This window comes from Medicago truncatula, chromosome 2 (genome assembly GCF_003473485.1).
Source record: "Medicago truncatula cultivar Jemalong A17 chromosome 2, MtrunA17r5.0-ANR, whole genome shotgun sequence".
Classification (NCBI taxonomy): Eukaryota; Viridiplantae; Streptophyta; class Magnoliopsida; order Fabales; family Fabaceae; genus Medicago; species Medicago truncatula.
The window spans coordinates 8,158,188-8,177,567 of NC_053043.1; the positions used below are offsets into that span (position 1 = coordinate 8,158,188).

General features: G+C 33.0%; 3 protein-coding genes across 3 annotated transcripts; all 3 read left to right on the forward strand.

Annotated features, from left to right (window-relative positions):
* Positions 1-983: 983 nt before the first annotated feature.
* LOC25486150 (peptidyl-prolyl cis-trans isomerase CYP57) lies at positions 984-8,206 on the forward strand. Its single transcript, XM_024776700.2, has 10 exons — positions 984-1,322; positions 1,489-1,667; positions 2,366-2,464; positions 2,597-2,709; positions 2,810-2,951; positions 3,672-3,894; positions 5,430-5,475; positions 6,282-6,477; positions 7,159-7,299; positions 7,592-8,206. The coding sequence occupies exons 1-10, from the start codon at positions 1,103-1,105 to the stop codon at positions 7,730-7,732; spliced, it is 1,500 nt and encodes a 499-aa protein (XP_024632468.2). The 5' UTR covers positions 984-1,102; the 3' UTR covers positions 7,733-8,206.
* Positions 8,207-8,350: 144 nt separating this feature from the next.
* Positions 8,351-11,386, forward strand: LOC25486153 (probable inactive receptor kinase At2g26730). Its single transcript, XM_013607364.3, has 2 exons — positions 8,351-9,945; positions 10,507-11,386. The coding sequence occupies exons 1-2, from the start codon at positions 8,634-8,636 to the stop codon at positions 11,046-11,048; spliced, it is 1,854 nt and encodes a 617-aa protein (XP_013462818.2). The 5' UTR covers positions 8,351-8,633; the 3' UTR covers positions 11,049-11,386.
* A 3,442-nt stretch (positions 11,387-14,828) lies between these two features.
* On the forward strand, positions 14,829-15,729 carry LOC25486151 (uncharacterized). The gene is made up of 2 exons (XM_024776888.2): positions 14,829-15,114; positions 15,272-15,729. The coding sequence occupies exons 1-2, from the start codon at positions 14,829-14,831 to the stop codon at positions 15,727-15,729; spliced, it is 744 nt and encodes a 247-aa protein (XP_024632656.2).
* Positions 15,730-19,380: the final 3,651 nt, after the last annotated feature.

Below are 19,380 nucleotides of genomic sequence, written 5' to 3' on the forward strand. Positions count from 1 at the left end.
TGCCTTTAACCACCCGAGCGTTAGCAACCTTACTTTCTTCGTAAGATGCTTTAGAGGCAACTCTTCGTATGCTTGAAGATTCTTCTATTTCGTTCATTCTGTATGACCCACACACATGAAAGTCAAATTAAATGCATTGTTAATTGACAATTCTTTGTCAGTCATTCAAGATTACGAAACTGCAGTAAGTGATCTATAATATGAGCCGGATAAACTATGTTGATACCTACCCAATGCAAGACCATTGGCCAAATAGACCCATAAGAGCTGCAATTTATGAATAAATGATCTACGTCTTCAACCCAGCCACAACCACCCAAACAAAGTTGATCATGATAATGAAACACACCGCGCCTAGTAAGGTTAACTGTTGTATGAATACGATTCTGGAGCAAATGCCAAGCAAAAAGACAAGTTTGTCATTACAATGAAAATCAGTTAGAAAACGCAACATATCATCCTTTAAATCATCTCAAAAATCCTTTATAAAACTAAAATTAATACCATTAGAACCTGGACTTTTGAAACTGTCGCAGTCCCATAGAGCTTGTTTCACTTCTTCGATACTAAAAGGCTTAATCAGATCACCACAAAGAGCTGATGTTAAAATTTTGACAGAAAAGTTATCCACTCTTGGACGATCAAAGTTACCAGACTGGAAGTGAGTAGCAAAATGATTAAACACCGCTTCTCTAACATTGTCCACACCTTCGACTTGAGTATCGTTCACTTGTATGAAAATTATAGAATTAGACCGACACTGAGAGGACACAGTGCTTGTTTTGTTCATATTTTATCTCTGTTGCTTTAGTTTTTATGCCATCAATATTTTTATATATTTTGGTCTTCGTATAAGTTTATATGGTTGTTCAAATAACATGAACTAGACCGTCTGTTATATTTTTCTTTCTCTATATATATTTTTTATTAAAAAAATATTTCTCCATAAAAATGTGTAAATTTTTTTTATTATTTTACACAATGCCACACGAATTAAACTCACGAAAGTGTAAAATAATTGTTCATCGAATCGAATAATCGATAAACACACGCAGAATCAAAACCACCGCTAACTCCTCCGGCTCAGCAATCGGAATAGAAGATGTCGACGGTGTACGTTTTGGAACCGCCGACAAAGGGAAAAGTGATCGTGACCACCACGCGCGGCCCCATCGATATTGAACTATGGCCTAAAGAAGCTCCCAAAGCCGTTAGAAACTTCGTTCAACTTTGCCTCGAAGGTTACTACGATAACACCATCTTCCACCGTATCATCAAAGGCTTCCTCGTTCAGTGCGGCGATCCCACTGGCACCGGCACCGGTACTCATTAACCCTCCTTTTATTCCTCAATTTGATTATTTAGGTTTCTGAAACACTGATACTGACAAGATAGTAATTTAAGAAAATTGAGATAATTGAAGGTAATCGCATGTGTCTGTCACGCCTTAAAGGCAATTTTATGAATGAATTGGTTGTGATTGTGTAGGAGGTGAGAGTATTTATGGAGATGTGTTTGGTGATGAGTTTCATTCGAGGATTAAGTTTAAGCATAGAGGTTTGGTTGCAATGGCGAATTCTGGAACACCGAATTCTAATGGAAGTCAGTTTTTCGTTACTCTTGATCGTTGTGATTGGCTTGATCGGAAGCATACCATTTTCGGAAAGGTAAATTGCCAAATTTCAATGTTTATGTAGCTAAGTTATTCTCATCATCATTATTATTAGGAGAAGTAGAGGTAGTAGTGGTAGTATGCAGGATTGTAAATAGAGGTTGTAACATCGGCTTGGGTCCTCTACGAAGCCCTGACACATACACCAGACACAACATTGAGTCTGCATTGGTAATAGTTTGAGAAAATGACAAATTGAATATAATCACATGCGCTAGTGTCAGACACTGACACATTTAGGACACCAGACACACCATCAATCATAAGTGTCAGTGCTACAGAGGCGGTCCTTGATATTGCGCAGAATTGCAGCCAAATGTGGCTGATGCGGTTGCAATCACAATTGTGTTTTGGTTTTGGCAACATCAGAATCCGTTATGTTGTGGCATAGGTCACGGCTGCGGACCTTTATTTAAAACCCCGGTAGTAAGTTTTGTGTTTCTGATTTTTAGAGATGCATGCGAAGGATTGATTGCTAAATTATTCTCATTAATTATAATTGTCATTGAGGATAGGAGAGGTAGTAATGGTAGAATACAGTTGTGTTATTGTTTTGGCAACATAAGAAACCATTATGTTGTGGCTTAGGTGCAGTTTGTGGATCTTTATTAAAAAACCTGGTAGTATATTTTGTGTTTGTGATTTTTGGATTTATGTGATGGATTGATTGTTATAGCTGTTATTTATTTTTAGGTGACAGGAGATACATTGTATAATCTGTTGAGACTTGGTGACGCTGAGACTGATAAGAATGATCGGCCTTTAGATCCCCCAAAGATATTATCAGTTGAGGTAGGTCATGGATTTGTGATTTTGATTAACATTGTATGAAAATTAATTGAAGAGATTGTTCTAGGTGTTGAGGAACTCTTTTAAAGAGGGATTCTAACCTTCTTGGTGTCTTTGTTAAACTACTTGTTTTAGGTGTTGTGGAACCCCTTTGAGGACATTGTTCCAAGAACACTTCAGAAACCTCAGACCAAAGCTACACGTGATGGTGATACAGAGGGTAAAAATGAAAAGAAGAAAGGTGTAAAGTGAGACCTCATTTCTACCTATGATATTAAATTTCTTCTTAGAACTCAATGCAATAGTTTGCTTATTATTATTATTTTTTGTTGCAAATTTAAATTGCAGAAATTTGAGTTTGCTTTCATTTGGGGAAGAAGCTGAAGAAGAGGAAAAGGAATTGGCAGTGGTGAAGAAAAAGATTGTGAGCAGCCATGATGTCTTGAATGATCCTCGCCTTCTAAAGGACGAAAATGCTAATAATGAATTGGTAATAAGGCCTTTCTTGTAGTTTTCCTTCCGATTCTAATATAGCATTCTTGCCTGACACCCTGCCGCTAATAATTACAATTTTTTTTGTTCTATCTATTTTATGCAAGTTGTTTTTGGCTTACAGCTCCCAAAGTTGGATTGTTATGCAGTTATTTTAATAAGGGTTAAATAAGTTTTTGGTCCCTATAAATATAGTCAATTTCGTTTTTAGTCCTCATAAAAAAATTGACATGTTTTGGTCCCTATAAAAAATTTCAGCATGTAGTTTTAGTCCCTGTAAAATTAAAATTTGTTGAATTATGCTTATACTTTTAAATGATTTTTTAACTACTTGTTTAAAACATTATAAAAAATTTCTCCGCAAAAAATTAGCTCAAAATTTGATTTTTAGGTCGAAATTTTCATTAGTTTTATCTTGAGACTTTGGAGTTTAAAAATATTCTTACTTAATTCATTACATGTTAAAAAATGTAATTTTTATAAAAGAGTTTCTTATAATGTTCTTAACTACGTGCTGGAATTTTTTATAGGGACCAAAATCTATCACTTTTTTATTTATGAGGACTAAAAACAAAATTTGTTATATTTATAGGGACTAAAAACATATTTAATCCTTTTAATAATTTCACTATGTAAGTTTATATTCGAATAAAAACCTAACGGCATAAATTTACATTAAATGGCCTTACATATAAGCTTGCTTTAATTTATTTTGCAGAGTTCATCCGACAGTAAAATAAAAAAAGATCGGCAGTTATCTGTAAGGGATGCACTTAACTCTAAAAAAGAAGAGCCTCAGAAAGATTCGGAAGCTGATAAATTGGCTCATCTTAATTCCAGTGATGATGATGAAGCAGATTTTGATACAAGAATGCGCATGCAAATACTCAAAAAGCGGAAGGAACTGGATGTTCTGCCGCCCAAACCAAAGTTGAAAAATGGTACCTGACTTACCTTCCATATTATATATTGAAGCTTATAGAATCTCTACCACTAATTTAGGAAGTGTTTGGTTCTGCCGTGGAGTTTTCATAAGCTTAGAACTTTTACATCGAGTTGTTAGAAGCTTAGAGTAACTTTCAGACTGTCATGTTTATTTACTTGACATCCCAATAGAAGATATATATATATATATATATATATATATATATATATATATATATATATATTGCCAATTGTTTGGGTCACTTCCTACTTGATAGGTGTAAGTTTAAATAAATTAAGGTGCTTTGCGAAAGGAACCACGAAGGGGAGTTTGGCTAGCTGCCACCAAATAAATTGGCCCGGAAGAATGTGGAGGCTGAGCTGGCAGGGAAAGGAGGGAAATAACATTAGTGGGAGAGTTAGTTATCTTTGAAATAAGGGGAACTATGATGAGTTCTGTTATAGGAGAGGGAGAGAATAAGGGGTGGTATGAAACAGGTATGGTGACTGAGTTCTGTTATAGGAGAGAAGGAGAGGGAGAGAATAAGGGGTGGTATGAGACAGGTATGATGACTGAGTTCTGTTATAGGAGAGAGATGGAGTTGGACCACTGATAATACTCTCTGGTGAGGGAGCCTGTTATAGGAGAGAGATGGAGTTGGACCACTGATAATACTCTCTGGTGAGGGAGCCATTCTGGATAGGGCTGGGTGACATATTCTTCCTGATTTTGTTTTTCTATTACCAATTTTCATCAATATATAATTTCAGTAGTATTCATCTTATATCTATTCTTTAATCCAAAAACACTTTGAATTATTAATAGAGTTTAATGGAGGTGCACTATCGGTGTAAAATCATTTTACACCAAAATCCACTGACAATTCATTGTATTGCCACATAAGGCCATTTTAAAATGGCATTTTAAAAATAACCGTTGAATACTTGACTCTCTCGGTTATCAGTGACCCAGTGTAGTAGTTTACATTGACAGTTTACATATCCCCATTTCTCTTATGAATATAGTTTGATATGATTGATGATGATTATGATTAGATTAAACATTAACCATTTATTTATTTGGTAATCCACCATAATTAGGGCCCTTGGCCTACAGTTGGCGCCCGAGGGTATCTCTACAGGCCACGGCTTAGGCCCTTTTGGACACTAAGACTAATCCCCATAGATCATAGAAAATTAATTCCAAGTGGTTTTGAGTTAACAGTAGAAGAGGGAATCAATGGGATGGGGCTTTCCATAGAATCCACTTTTTTCATATTGGAAATTGAGATATTGTAATGCTTCACTTCAGTACATCAAAAGGTACAGTAGTGTTGGTACTGCCAAGTCTATTGTCCACATAAACAATAAAGTGGAACTGTGTGTGGAAACATAGTAATTTATATTAACATTTATATATGTTAATATGTAAAATCTGTACACTGTAAATAATATCTCATCATTCCTTCATTTTTTTTATACATTTTCCTTATTCAAAATTATTGTAGTATTGTACTGTTAAGGCTCAGCATCTTATCATTTTCATCTGCAGGAAGGTCCAGGTCCAGTCCAGAGAACCGTACTTTGTCAAGAGCTAGGTATTAATTTCAACATTTAGTACTTTAATGTCTGTTTAGCAGTTGCCACAAGTGCCAATGTGCCAACATTTGAATGGTGATGGTTTAACTTATGGCATAAAACAAACTTAGGGCTTTTAAATTGTATGATTAGAGTTTCATATATGTGTAGCATGTGGCTAATATTTGTTCTGTTTCCCTATAAGTATTGTGTGGAACAAAACTAAGAACTTGTGCCCATGGAGGACACAAGGTTGAGGCAATTTTTAGATGGTTTTACTTGGATGCATGTCACATTGAGTTCAAACAAGGAACTTTGCCTTTGCTTAATCTCATACAAGGTTAATAATTCCTAAAGATTAAAATGGTTTTGTAGTTCATTCTCCAAAATTTACAGAATAAGTTAAGATTTCTTAATAAATGTTGGATCAGATATTTTTTGCATATAAAATCAGTGATAGTTGATATTTCTCTTTAGTAATTGTTGGAGATTTCTTCTTATTCTTGGTGCATTACCTTAGAAATCCATTTCAGGCTGGTCCTTATTCTAGTCTGATACTTGAAAGTTGCCAATGTCGAGCACTATCTATTTAGAGAAGCATTATCTGCCAATTGAACTATTTTAAAATGGCTTCTGTTTGGCTTTGCCAGGCACCTCTGAAGTTTGCTTAATAGATTATAGATATAACAGTTCTATAATAATTTTCAAAATATGGAGTTTAGGATAACTATTTGATGTCCTACATATGTGAGTATGTTTTGGGGTCGTACTATTATCTTACTGGTTTTTTATCAGTTTGGTAAATGGTTGAATAACTTCTTGCCAGGTCCAACTCCGTAAGTGGTGACGAGGATCAACCAAGAGTGGAAAAATTGTCCATGAAGAAAAAGGGAATAGGATCCGAAGCAAGAGCTGAACGAATGGCTAATGCAGATACAGATATGCAGCTTCTGAATGAAGCTGAGAGAGGAAGACAACTGCAGAAGCAGAAGAAACGCAAACTTCAAGGGCGTGAAGAGGAAGTATGTTATATTTTTTAGTTATTTATACTTTTTGCTCTCAGTTTTCTTATTCACATTGTATTTTTTCTACCATATAAAATGCTAGAATGTTCTTGACTATCAAGAAATGTGATCAACAACGCATAGTAGCTAGACTCGTTAAAAAAAAACGCATCGTAAGTAGACTGATAATCTAAAATGATATGGAAGAGCCGCTGGCTATAATTTTGTAGATTAAAAAAGAAATTACCGACCTAGTTGAACTTATGCCAAATCAATGCTCCGTGACATTTCTCAATTTTGAAAGTGCAAATTATTGTGTCAATGACATAATTGTTGTATTTTACTGACTTGAATTGAATCTGAACATTTCTTGTACTTTCTACAAAGAACTGTACAAATATATACAGAAGAGAAAAGATATCCACTTCCTTTTTTTTTTAATAGCAAATATTAGCAGTTAGTTAAATTAATATTTATTCATTTGTCCGGCAGGGTGGGAGTAGTAGCAATGAACCTGAAACCACATATGTTATGATGTTTATGCTATGTTTTAAGTTTATAATTTATAATCATTTCTGGGCTTTTTTGGATATATATATATATATATATATGGCCACTTTCAATCACTATTCATTCTTTCAAAAAAAAAAAAAAAATCACTATTCATGTGTAACGTTCTTTTTATATCTCTATCTTCAGGTTCTGGCAAAACTTGAGAAGTTTAAAACCAAGGTATCAGCAAAGGAGACACCCACAACTGTTGAATCTAAACATGCTAATGATGAGGAATTAACTGACTGGAGTAGTGTTACCTTGAAATTTTCCCCCGGAGTTGGCAAGGTCTGTTTTCTCTTTTCATTCCATCATATGAAATCATTTCACTTTCCATTTACATTGAAGTTTTTTTAAATACAGAATATTGTCGAAAATTGTGTGCTCAGTAGTTTTATAACCAAATGTGGAGACATGTTAGTTTTATAATTTGAAATAATTCCTTTTGAATTCTAACCACCAAGTTAATTCTTTCTACAATAGCAATAACACACGTCTTTTTTAGACGGAGTTGTTCGTATCGATCAAACACACAGTTGTCCCTTTTCTATTGTCTTAAAAAATTTCTGTTAATATGCAGGACCACATGTCTCGCAAAGAGGATCCAAATGATTATGTTGTGCATGACCCACTTTTGGAAAAGGGGAAAGAGAAGTTTAATAAGATGCAAGCCAAACAAAAGAGACGAGAACGGGAATGGGCTGGGAGATCTCTTACTTGATTCTGCTGGTGTCAACTATGTGAATTTACAAAGCTAATCTGTTTTCATTTCTGAAGGCTGGTATATCCTTTCAGCTATGGGAGTACCTTATGTATCAAGTAGGGAAACTTCTCAGTGAAATAGAGGAAAAACTTGTTGGACATAGGATGGTGAGCTTGGTAGACAAGGAAACTAATGTAAAATTTAGGGTTACTGTTCCTGTCTTAATCTATGCTGCATTATTGCTAACTCTTCATCTTTTAGTTGAAGCCAAATGGGGAAGATCTCATGAAAGGATACCCGCATTCATTGCACCATGTGAAAGGACATAGTTCGACATAATTGTAGTTTTGGTGCAATGTTCATAGATGTATTGTTTAGCTTTTCACAGATATACTTGTTATTTGTATTATATATATATAATTGTGGAAGTTGGAACCAACGTGTTGAGTTGAAAACTTAATTTTAGACATACGAATTTTTTGTTTGGCTAAATGAATCAGAATTTTTGGTTTGTGGGTGGAAACATCGAGAGGCTCTATTTGTAGTTGTAGCCCTTGCTTTGAAAAGAGAATAAACTCATCCAACCCTTCTGGTATTTTTATCATACAAACAAAATCAGAATAATTTTCAATAAAAAATTTCGCTTTAAAAGTCGTCCAACTATTGTCTAAATCATGTGAGATTTTAATATCTTGGCTCAGCATTAGTAAATCATGATGTCAACATCCCGGCCAAATGAATAAAATTGAGAGGGTCATGACATTACTAGTTCCATCTGCCGGCCTATATTTGTCAACTATTATATTTATCAGGACGGCTTTAGGATTATAAATCAAATTATCATTGTAATATCAGCCAATTGGACCATTTAGTCCACATAAACTTTTGCATCAAAAACCCTATAGCATATTCTGCTCAAATGGAAATGATTTCCAATATCTTGTTGGTCTTCTTAGTAACACCCTTTTTCCTCCTAAGCATGATTAGTTGTGAGGATGATGAGGTGAAGAGAACACTAATACAGTTCCTGACACAACTCAAAGGCCAGCAGAATAATAGTTCAAGTTTGGTCTGGAAACCAGACACTGATCCCTGCAAGGATCATTGGAATGGTGTATACTGTGATGCACAAATGTCAATAAAGAAATTGGATTTTTACAGGTTCAATTTGTCTGGAACTCTTGACGTTTCCTTGCTTTGCAACCTACAGCCTCTAGCTGAATCTCTCACCTTTCTTAGTCTTGATGACAACAACATCAGTGGTGAAATAACATCAGAAATCAAAAACTGCAAACAACTCACTCGTCTTCACCTAAGCGGAAACCAACTTGCTGGAAACCTTCCGACTTCACTTGCCATGTTGAACAATTTGAAAAGACTAGACATTTCAAACAACAAGTTTTCGGGACCATTGCCAAACCTGGGTAGAATCTCAGGCCTCAATATGTTCCTAGCACAAAACAATGAACTTAGTGGAAATATACCAACATTTTATTTCTCTAATTTTGATCGTTTCAATGTTTCCTTTAACAATTTCAGTGGTCCAATTCCAGATTTGCAAGGTTATTTCTTTGCAGACAGTTTTCTTGGTAATCCAAGATTATGTGGATATCCACTACAAAAAAATTGTACTAGTCAACCTTTAAGTACTGTTAGTAAGACATCAGAAGAAGAATCAAAGGGTGCTTCTAAAGAACAAGTTCTTATGTACTCAGGTTATGCTGCATTAGGTTTTATCATAATCTTTTTTGTAGTCTGGAAGCTGTGTGTAAAAAAGAAGAGTGGGAAAAAAGTTCAAACAGAATTGAATGATGATATCGAAAAACCGAGCTATGTTTCAAGCGAATCCAAAGCAGAAGAGCTAAGCAAATCAGGATTTTCAGTCACTTCTGAAAGTGGAATGGTCTCGCAACAATCGCTTATTGTTCTTTCAAGGCCAGTGGTGAATGAATTGAAATTGGAAGAGTTGTTGAGAGCACCTGCTGAAATGATAGGAAGAGGAAAGAATGGAAGTCTTTATAAGGTGATGCTAACAAATGGGATTCAAGTGGTTGTAAAAAGGATTAAAGATTGGAGTATTTCTAGTGTTGAATTCAAGCAAAGAATGCAACTCTTGAATCAAGCAAAGCACCCTCATGTACTTTCACCTCTTGCTTTCTATTGTTCCAAACAAGAGAAGCTTTTGGTCTATGAATATCAGCAGAATGGAAGTTTGTTCAAGCTTCTACATGGTAAATTTTAAATACCAAATCTTCATTTTGTTTTTATATATCCTACACTTTATTTATTGGTTTAATTATTCTCTAGGTCTCTGAAATAAGTCCTTGAAATATATATTTTTACATTTAAGTCCCTAAATTTATTAACAAATTGCAATTAGGCCCTTGAGTTTAAATATTTTTAATCAGTTCCTTGAATTAAGGGATTCAATTAAAAGTTATATAAAAAGTTAAAGGACTTAATGACAAATTATTTACAAGTTTAGGAATCTGATTAACGGTATTTTAGTTCAGAGACTTAATTACAGTTATTGATAAATTTAGGATTCCACTTACAAATATTTTTAGTCCAACTTTGTAAATTCCCAAATAATTCAATATTTTTTTAGTAACTTTTCATGTACACAACTTTGAAAATAGAAAGTTAGGTGAAACCATGGCAGTTTTGCAATTTAAAATGAAAACAGACAACATTTACTCAAACTGAACATATTATAAAAATCTTGCTTGAAACATTGTATAAATTGCATATGAGGCAACATGGGATAGCTAAAGTACTAGATATGGTTTCAGGCACATCAAAAACCTTTGATTGGAGCAGCAGACTTGGACTTGCATCTACAATTGCTGAAGCATTAGCTTTCATGCATCAAGAGCTTGGCCAACATGGCATTATTCATGGTAACATGAAATCCTCAAACATTTTGCTAAACATTAACATGGAGCCTTGTATTAGTGAATATGGCACTATGCCAAAGGATGAACAACAAAGTTCAACTTTTGCAACTCCTAATGATGCTAATGCATGCAAGGAAGATGTTTATGGCTTTGGTGTTATTCTTCTTGAACTACTAACTGGAAAATTGGTGAAGAGTAATGGTATTGACTTGACTGAATGGGTTCAATCAGTTGTAAGGGAAGAATGGACAGGTGAAGTGTTTGATAGGTCATTATTGAAAGAGTATGCAAGTGAAGAGAGGATGGTTAATATGCTTCAAGTGGCTATAAGATGTGTCAATAGTTCCTTCGAGGCTAGGCCAACTATGAACCAAGTGGCTCTTATGATTAACACTATCAAAGATGAAGAGGAAAAATCCTTGATTTATCAAGTTTGATTGTTTAGGATTATACATGAAGAAAAAAAACATGTAAATCAATTTCTTTGAAATATTTATAAGTGCATGTTTAGATCGATAATGAGTTTGTCAAAATCACGATGTGTTACCGTGATTTTGATAAAAAAGTGTAACTTTCGTCAAAAGTTACACTTAGAACTTCAACAAAATCAAGATCACAATGCCTATGTGATTTTATCAAAGTCATCGTCATTCTAAACATTCATCAAGTCTTCATAAATAACCATAAATTCAGGGATCGAAACAAAACTAGTTTTGGACTTGAGAATTAACTATAGATTAAATATCGTTTCTTTCTTATTTTATTTTTTGAATTATATCCTTGTCTTTACAATATGATATTCTTTTTCCAAAAAAAAAAAACATTTATAAAGTTTTTATTGTTTACTTTTTATTCCGAAGCATGTATTTCCAAATCATCTCAATATAAAACGTGCCCCCCTCTCTCTACTCATATGAAATATTCCTTTTCTACTTGTGTGCATGGTCCCCTAGGTAATTTTAAAAATGTCAAACTATTTCCATAAAAGATACAAGTTGTTTTAATAATCTACTTTTGAAGAGTTTATAGAGATAAGTTCAAAACAACTTAAAATTATATTATAAGTTGTTATCATAACTCATAAGTTCTTTCAAATAATTTTGCAAATACGTTTATGAGGAGACATAATCAAATAAATCATTCTAAATATAACCTTAATATATTTGGTCTTACCCATTTAGTACCAAATTACCTATAACTAGTTTCTTAATTAAGTACGAAAAATCAATAAGTAAAAGAACAATGATTAGAAAAAAAATACAGTATTATTTTTAAAGGAGAAAACTTAAGTACAACCATTTAAAAGTACAACCATTTAAAAAAATACACCATATATTTAATCTATTATTTCAAAATTTGTTATATCCAAAAAAAAAAAAAAAATTAGTTAAGAACCATACAAAAAGGACCTAAGAAATTGTAACTAAGTTTTCTCCATTTTTAAATATAAGTAAATATTAGAATAAAATTTCAAAATAATAAATTCATATCTTTGTAGGTTTGAATTAATAGCTGTGACGACATTTTTGAGCATGTTGTTTTAATAATAAATTCTTATGTATAATACAAGGCAAGCGGATCCTCTCAATCCTACTATGTCTCTACAACTGTCTCTCAATCTAATAAATAAACCATTAGATACATCCAATGGTTGATAGGGAAATGCAATAAAATGTTGGAAAAAAACTGTCTTAAACTCCAAATTAATGGAGTATTTTCACGTAAAATCCGGTTGCATTTATTTCATAATTCTGAAAAAACAAATTGTGCATGTTGTAATAGACAGTGCTTGAATCTTAAACGGTTCAATCACAATCTTCTTTAGAAGAATTACATGATGTATCTTTCTCATAAAACTATAAACAAGAAAGTAGGTTTGATTTGCAAAACAGTAAGTACTCGACGGAACAATATAAGATAGAACAATACAACACAAATCACATGACAAATTTTGTATGACATTGAGTAATTTTTTGTTTTATACGATTTTTAAGGGAAAAAAATGTTATTTTGGTATTTTTAGACTATTTGTATCTGGAACAAAAAGTTGTGTTGTGGTTTGGTGAGAGACAAAAATATGAGTTTTTGTATTGTCTCTTGCCTCCAGTTTGTTCTGTACCTGAAACAATTTTACAAATCAAACACCTTGACAACTAGAGTAGTATTGTCATGTTCTTTATCTTTTAGTAAATCAAACACACCCTTATTCTTTTATTTTGAATTAGGCGCACCAAAAAACAACACAAATACATGCAAGCAGTAAAAAAGAAAAACCTCAAAAGTCATTTAAACTGATTCCTTCTAAAAAAAATTAATGAAGCCCATATATAATAGGTTTTGTGATACTGATGGGAAGAAGTGGTCAAAAGTAGGTGTGTGTTCACATGAGAAATGTTAATCCTTTCTCACCATGGGAAAGTTGGATTCAATGATTAGATTAAGTGAACATATTTTTAACATGTTCTCTCAACACTAGATTTTTCTTCACACTATCTTCCAACAATTTAAAAATTTTGAAAATTAATTTTCAGAAATTAAAAAAATATAAAAAAATTCAGATAATTTTTTTTAAAATTCTGTAATTCATTTATTGAATGTTAGAATTTTTTTTTTGAAAAAAAAAATTATTTCAATAAAAATAAAATTTTGGAAACTAAGATAAGTTTTTATTTTTCTAAAAAGAATATATTTTTTAATTTCATAATAAAATAAGATATTCTGAAAAATAAAATAAAAAGTCCTAAAAAAAATATTTTGAAATTGAAGTTTTTTATTTTTCTAAGAAAATAAAATTCTGGAAAATAAGGTTTTTGAAATAAAATTCTGGAATTTTTTTTTCATTTTTTCAAAAAAAAAAATTCTAACATTCAATAAATAAAAAAAATTATCTGAATTTTTTTCGATTTTTTTAATTTCTGAAAATTAAATTTCAGAATTTTTAAATTATTGGAAGATAGTGTGAAGAAAAATCTAGTGTTGAGAGAGCATGTTAAGAATATGTTCTTCACATAATCTAATCATCGAATCCAACTTTCCCATGGTGGAAAAGGATTAACCTTTCCCATGTGAAATGCCCAAAATTTTTCCTCTAAAAGTTAATGAATCTTGATTGATCGAGAAAGAGAAGCGCGAAAGAAAACTTGGAAGTCTCGTGGTCATGTTTCCTAATTGGTAGTTCTCAATTTCGTTTCTATGTATTTCAACATATTATTGCCTTTTCCTATCAACCATTGGATGTATCTAATGGTTTGATTATTAGATTAAGAGGCTGCTGCAGGGACATAAGATGGAGAGGATTCGAATCCAAAATTAATCACTAGTGAAAAAAACAATTTTGAGAAAAGAATAAGATTGGTGCTAGTCACACCCCAAAAAAAACAAGTTACACCCAAATTTATTTAAAATTTTACTATAATACCAAAATTGTCCTCTTCATGTAAATTTTTAAAAACCCATCTTTTATGATCATTCTGAACCCTTACTTACCCCCTTTCATCCACAAGTCACCATAGATGTGCAACCAATATCTGAATCAACATATTTGTTATTGATCTGTACTATATTTATAAAGGTTAGTGAATTTCATGAATTTCATTTTCGATGAGTTTCTATTTGTTTATTGTTTGTTTTGGTATGAGATATGCTTGTCAATTTGATTTTAAGTGAGAGGTTAGTGTAAATTAAGTTTACGTGTATGTATATAAAAGGGGTTAGTGTACTTTACGTATGTAGGTTAACGTAAATTCAAGTTTACGTATGTTCAATTTAGGTTAGTGTAAATTCAGTTTACTTACGTTCAATCTAGGTTAATGTAAATTTAGTTTACCTATGTATATAGTATGTATATAAGAGGTTAGTGTAAATTCAGTTTACTTACGTTCAATCTAGGTTAATGTAAATTAAGTTTACTTATGTTGAATTTACGTTAATGTAAATTTAGTTTACGTATAAGAGGTTAGTGTAATTTCAGTTTACAAAGGTTAATGTAGATTTAGTTTACGCAATTAAAGAGGTTAGTGTAAATTAAGTTTACGGATTTGCAACTTATGTTGCTCATGCCTAATTATACACACTTATACTCACGTGCATAAACATAGTTTACTTAGCTGTAAACTCAGTTTACATTAACTACGTAAACTCAATTTACATAGTTTAAAAAACTATTATCTTTCTTTCAATTTACATTTTTATATCTTATATTTTTTCCTCTCCAGTAAATGGACCTTGAAGAAGAAGAAAATGTTGACGCAGTTTTCAATGACGTGAAACTTGAAAACCCACAATTAGTAGATTCTACCGTTGTATTTACTACTGATAAAGTGTTTGCTGCACGTGGTGATTTATTGAAGTGGGCTAAAAATGTTGGGAAGCAAAACGGTGTTGTTGTTGTCATTTATAGGTCTGAAACAGCCACAGCAAAACCAGGAACAAGGACAAGACTAATTCTTGGTTGTGAAAGAAGCGGAAAATATAGACCTTGGAAGAACCCTAAACCTATGAGGGGTACGTGCACCAAAAAGTGAGTGTCCATTTAGATTAAGAGGACTACCTTCAAGGGATGGTGAAGGATGGACTCTCCATGTGGAATATGGTATGCACAACCATAATTTATCGAGCATATTGACTGGTCATTCCTTTCTTGGACGATTATCTCATGAAGAGAAAAATTTACTCGGTGACATGACAAAGAATATGGTTAAACCAAGAAATATATTGATGACACTTAGGGATCATAATGCAGAGAGTTTAACAACCATCAAGCAGGTTTATAATGCACGCCAATCATTTCGTTCATCCATTAGGGGAAACAGGACTGAAATGCAACATCTAATGTGGTTGATGGAACGCGACAAATATGTGTATCAGTATAGAAAAGTGGATGATTCTGATGAGTTGATGGACATATTATGGGCACATCCATATTCAATCACACTTGTGAATAAGTTCCACCTAGTTTTGATTATGGATAGCACATATAAGACTTGCAAGTATCATTTGCCATTGCTAGAGATTGTTGGTGTTACTTTGACCGGAATAACATTTTCGGTGGCATTTGCTTATTTACAATCTGAGCGTGGTAATAACTTTGTTTGGGCACTAAAAATGTTGAAAGAATAAATTACAAGTGGTGATGTTGGTGTCATTGTTACTGATAGAGATATTGCCTTGATGAATGTGGTGCAACTTGTTTTTTCAAATGCGGTAAATTTATTGTGTCTATTTCATGTATGCAAGAATGTGAAGGCCAAATGTAAGATGATTGTGTCCCCAAAAGAGAAACAAAAAATGGTCATGGAGGCATGGGAATGTGTAGTATATTGTTCTGACGAAGTTGAGTATCAACAGAAGTTGGAAGTGTTCAAAGAAATTTGTGATGATAATACCAATTTTCATGATTATGTACATGAACAGTGGTTGATTCCTCACAAGGAAAGATTTGTTGAAGCATGGACAAACAAGGTTATGCATTTAGGAAATACAACTACTAATAGGGTTGAGTCTTCACATTGGAGTTTGAAGAGGATATTACAAGATAGCATGGGAGACATATGTAGTGTTTGGGAGGTTGCTTCTAGCATGATCACACTACGACACAATGAGATAAAATCATCATTTGAAACAAGCATATTTTAAAAAGAACATCGACACAATACTAGACTGTACGCCCACTTATGCGACCATGTTTCGAGGCATGCCTTGTCGCACATTGCCAATGAGTTTGACCGTGTGAAGTATGTCTATATTGATAAGTGTAGTTGTCATTGCACTATTAGGACGACTCATGGCCTACCTTGTGCATGTGAACTAGCTAGATATAGTATGATGCCTAGTGCCATCCCATTAGATGTTGTTCATATTTTTTGGAGGAGATTAAATTTTTTCGATGATGGATTCAACAAATCATCAGAGTTCTCTATGAAACCTGAGATTGATGCATTAATGAGAAGATTTGATGAGCTTGATATGTGTGGAAAAATTGCACTTAAGAGTAAGGTACATGAACTTGTCTTCCCAACAACCACCTCAATGTACCCACCGCCTAACAAAGTGAATGTAAAAGATGCACCAAAGAAAGGGAAGAGAGAGGTGTGCAAGAGACAAAAATCAACAAAGTGTGATCCATCTTGGTGGGAATATGTAGATGCCGCTTTTGAATCTCAAGGTTCAGTCCAGAAGCTTACACCTCAACCATCGATTTTGAAGTTTAGAATACAACAATCCCAACAGAAGCTTACACCTCGACCTTCACTCAATAAGGTTGATAAACCTAGAGTGATGCCTTTCATGGAATGGTTACATAAGGAGATCCACCATTTCATAGATCACGTTCTGGATGTAGGCCCAGATGGTAATTGTGGATATCCTGCAATTGGCGCTTTGCTTGGTAGAGGTGAAGACTCATGGCCTCTAATTCGTCAGGAATGTTTGGAAGAGCTTCAAGAGTGGAGGGAAGATTACCCAAAGATGTTTGGTGGGGAAGATTATGTTCAAGATATGATCCAAAGTTTATATGTTAACGGATATGCAACTAGGGATAAGTGGATGACACTTCCAACAATGGGACATGTGATTGCTTCAAAGTATAATATCACACTTGTCTCATTATCGGTGGACATGCCGATCTTTTTTTCCCTCTTAGAAGTCCATTTTCACCATCATCTGGTCTCATAGTAATTACCTACGTTAATTATTGTCATTTTGTTCAGGTACATTATCATAATTTTTAATTCTTTTTCATTATACTTAATAATACAAATAAACTCATCAAATGTATAAATTTTCTTTGTTTTGACAAGTTTATTTGAAGCCTAATTCTCCAATACCACCGGCTACTAATTTATGGAAAAAGTATTGCAAAGAAGAAGCTTACACGTGGGAAACTGCATATCTTACACGCATACAATCTTGGTTGACAATATTTCCACGTACATATGAACCTGTTATAAACCTTGGTGATCCTGTTTAATAACCTTATATGTAGTCAAGATATCGTCAAAATACTTGTTGGTGTACCCTAATTTTGGTACTTTCATAAAATTGTTGGAGGAACATTTTTACATTTATCTCCTGTATTCAAAGTATGCAAAATTCATAAAGTTGCACATCTATAAATGCCGAAACGCAACACTAAAATCGCAAAAAAGTAGTAGCTGAAATGCATAAATGCCGAAACGCAATACTATAAATGCATAAACGCATACTGCAGTACACATCAGATAATTCAAGATCGGAACCAATAATACATAACAATTTTCCTCCGTATATAATAATCGAAGATAACAAAATACTTGTTCAAAATACAAAATCAAGGTATATTTTTTAGCATATCTCCAAAACATGTTTAATGTCGGCATGAAATTACCAAAAAGCTTCATTTCATCCAATGTAGATCACCGGTCAATCAAGGTAAGAATATGCTCCAATATTTGTATCATCAAAGGGTGCCTACGTTAATAACAAAGAGATAATAAAAAGATAATCAGTATCATGATACTTTAATATGTAAGGATAGTTCATAATGAAAAAGATGTGAAAGAAGGATGGATTCTCCAACAATTGTCGTTGAAAATATTGTGAAAGACATCCAATCTCACCATACGCCATACTTCTTTTTCTTTTTGCAGTGATGTAGTTTCTTACATCCTTCTATGTAAATCCTACATTAGCTTTATGCCCTGCATGTGTGCTCATAAGTTGAAACGTGGACTTCTGTCTTAATCCAGACTCATTGGCCATATCAATTTCATATGCTTGTACTTCAGTTATCTTTCTATGTGATCGAAGCATGTGTGTAGTCTCTGGATTTTGTAGGTCATGGTTATGTTCATCTTTAAACTCATGTATGACCAACTTTCCGTTCTTACAGCGTGAAAGTGTAATTCTTGCAAGGCAATCTGTTCTAATATCGGCTCTCTCATATTTTCCTTCATATGCATTTTTGTTCCCTTTATTCTTTAGCCCTTCCTTACAACAAACCAACCTACATGATGTTACACTACCATCTTTCTTCTTGTTTGTAAAACGTACTCTAATTCCGAAGCCCACACGTAAACCATAAACAAGCCAAAATTGTTTAGCCTCTTCCATATTATCAAATCCCATTCCAACCTCTGGCTTCCAATCAACATTTGTAGATGCTATGTTTGATCAAACTACCAAGGAACAACAAAAACAACAACATTAGTCAAGCTGTTAAAAAAAGAAGAATTAGAGTTTATGTAACAATAAGAAAAAGAAACACTAAAAATATCATGACATGGTATTTTGAAGTATGAATTGAACTAAGGGTCTAGCTTGACATGGTGATCAATCAATCTGTGCATACAAAACAATGGTAAAAATAAAAAAATACAAACTTAAGTGAGTTTTTTTTGGTAAAAACAAACTTAAGTGAGTTGATACTTTGTTTAATTGTTTTTTAATAATACTAACGCATATTAACTAAGTTGAGCCTCTATTTGATTTTTTCTTAATATTATTGGGATCATTTATACAATCCATTTTTCTTTTAAACTATTTTAGATATTTAAATATCAACCGAAAACCAGATTAGTAGAGCTATTTTCTCCTAGTGTAGGGTTGAAACTAGGAACATACATAATTAATATGTGTATGGAGAAGAATATAAAAAAAAAAAATGTTTATATAAAAGATTTTAAACGGTGTGTATACAAACAAAGATGACTATTTTTTGCCAAATACAGACTTAAATGAGTTGATTATCTATTTGATTGTTTCTTAATAATATTAACATGTATTAACTAAGCT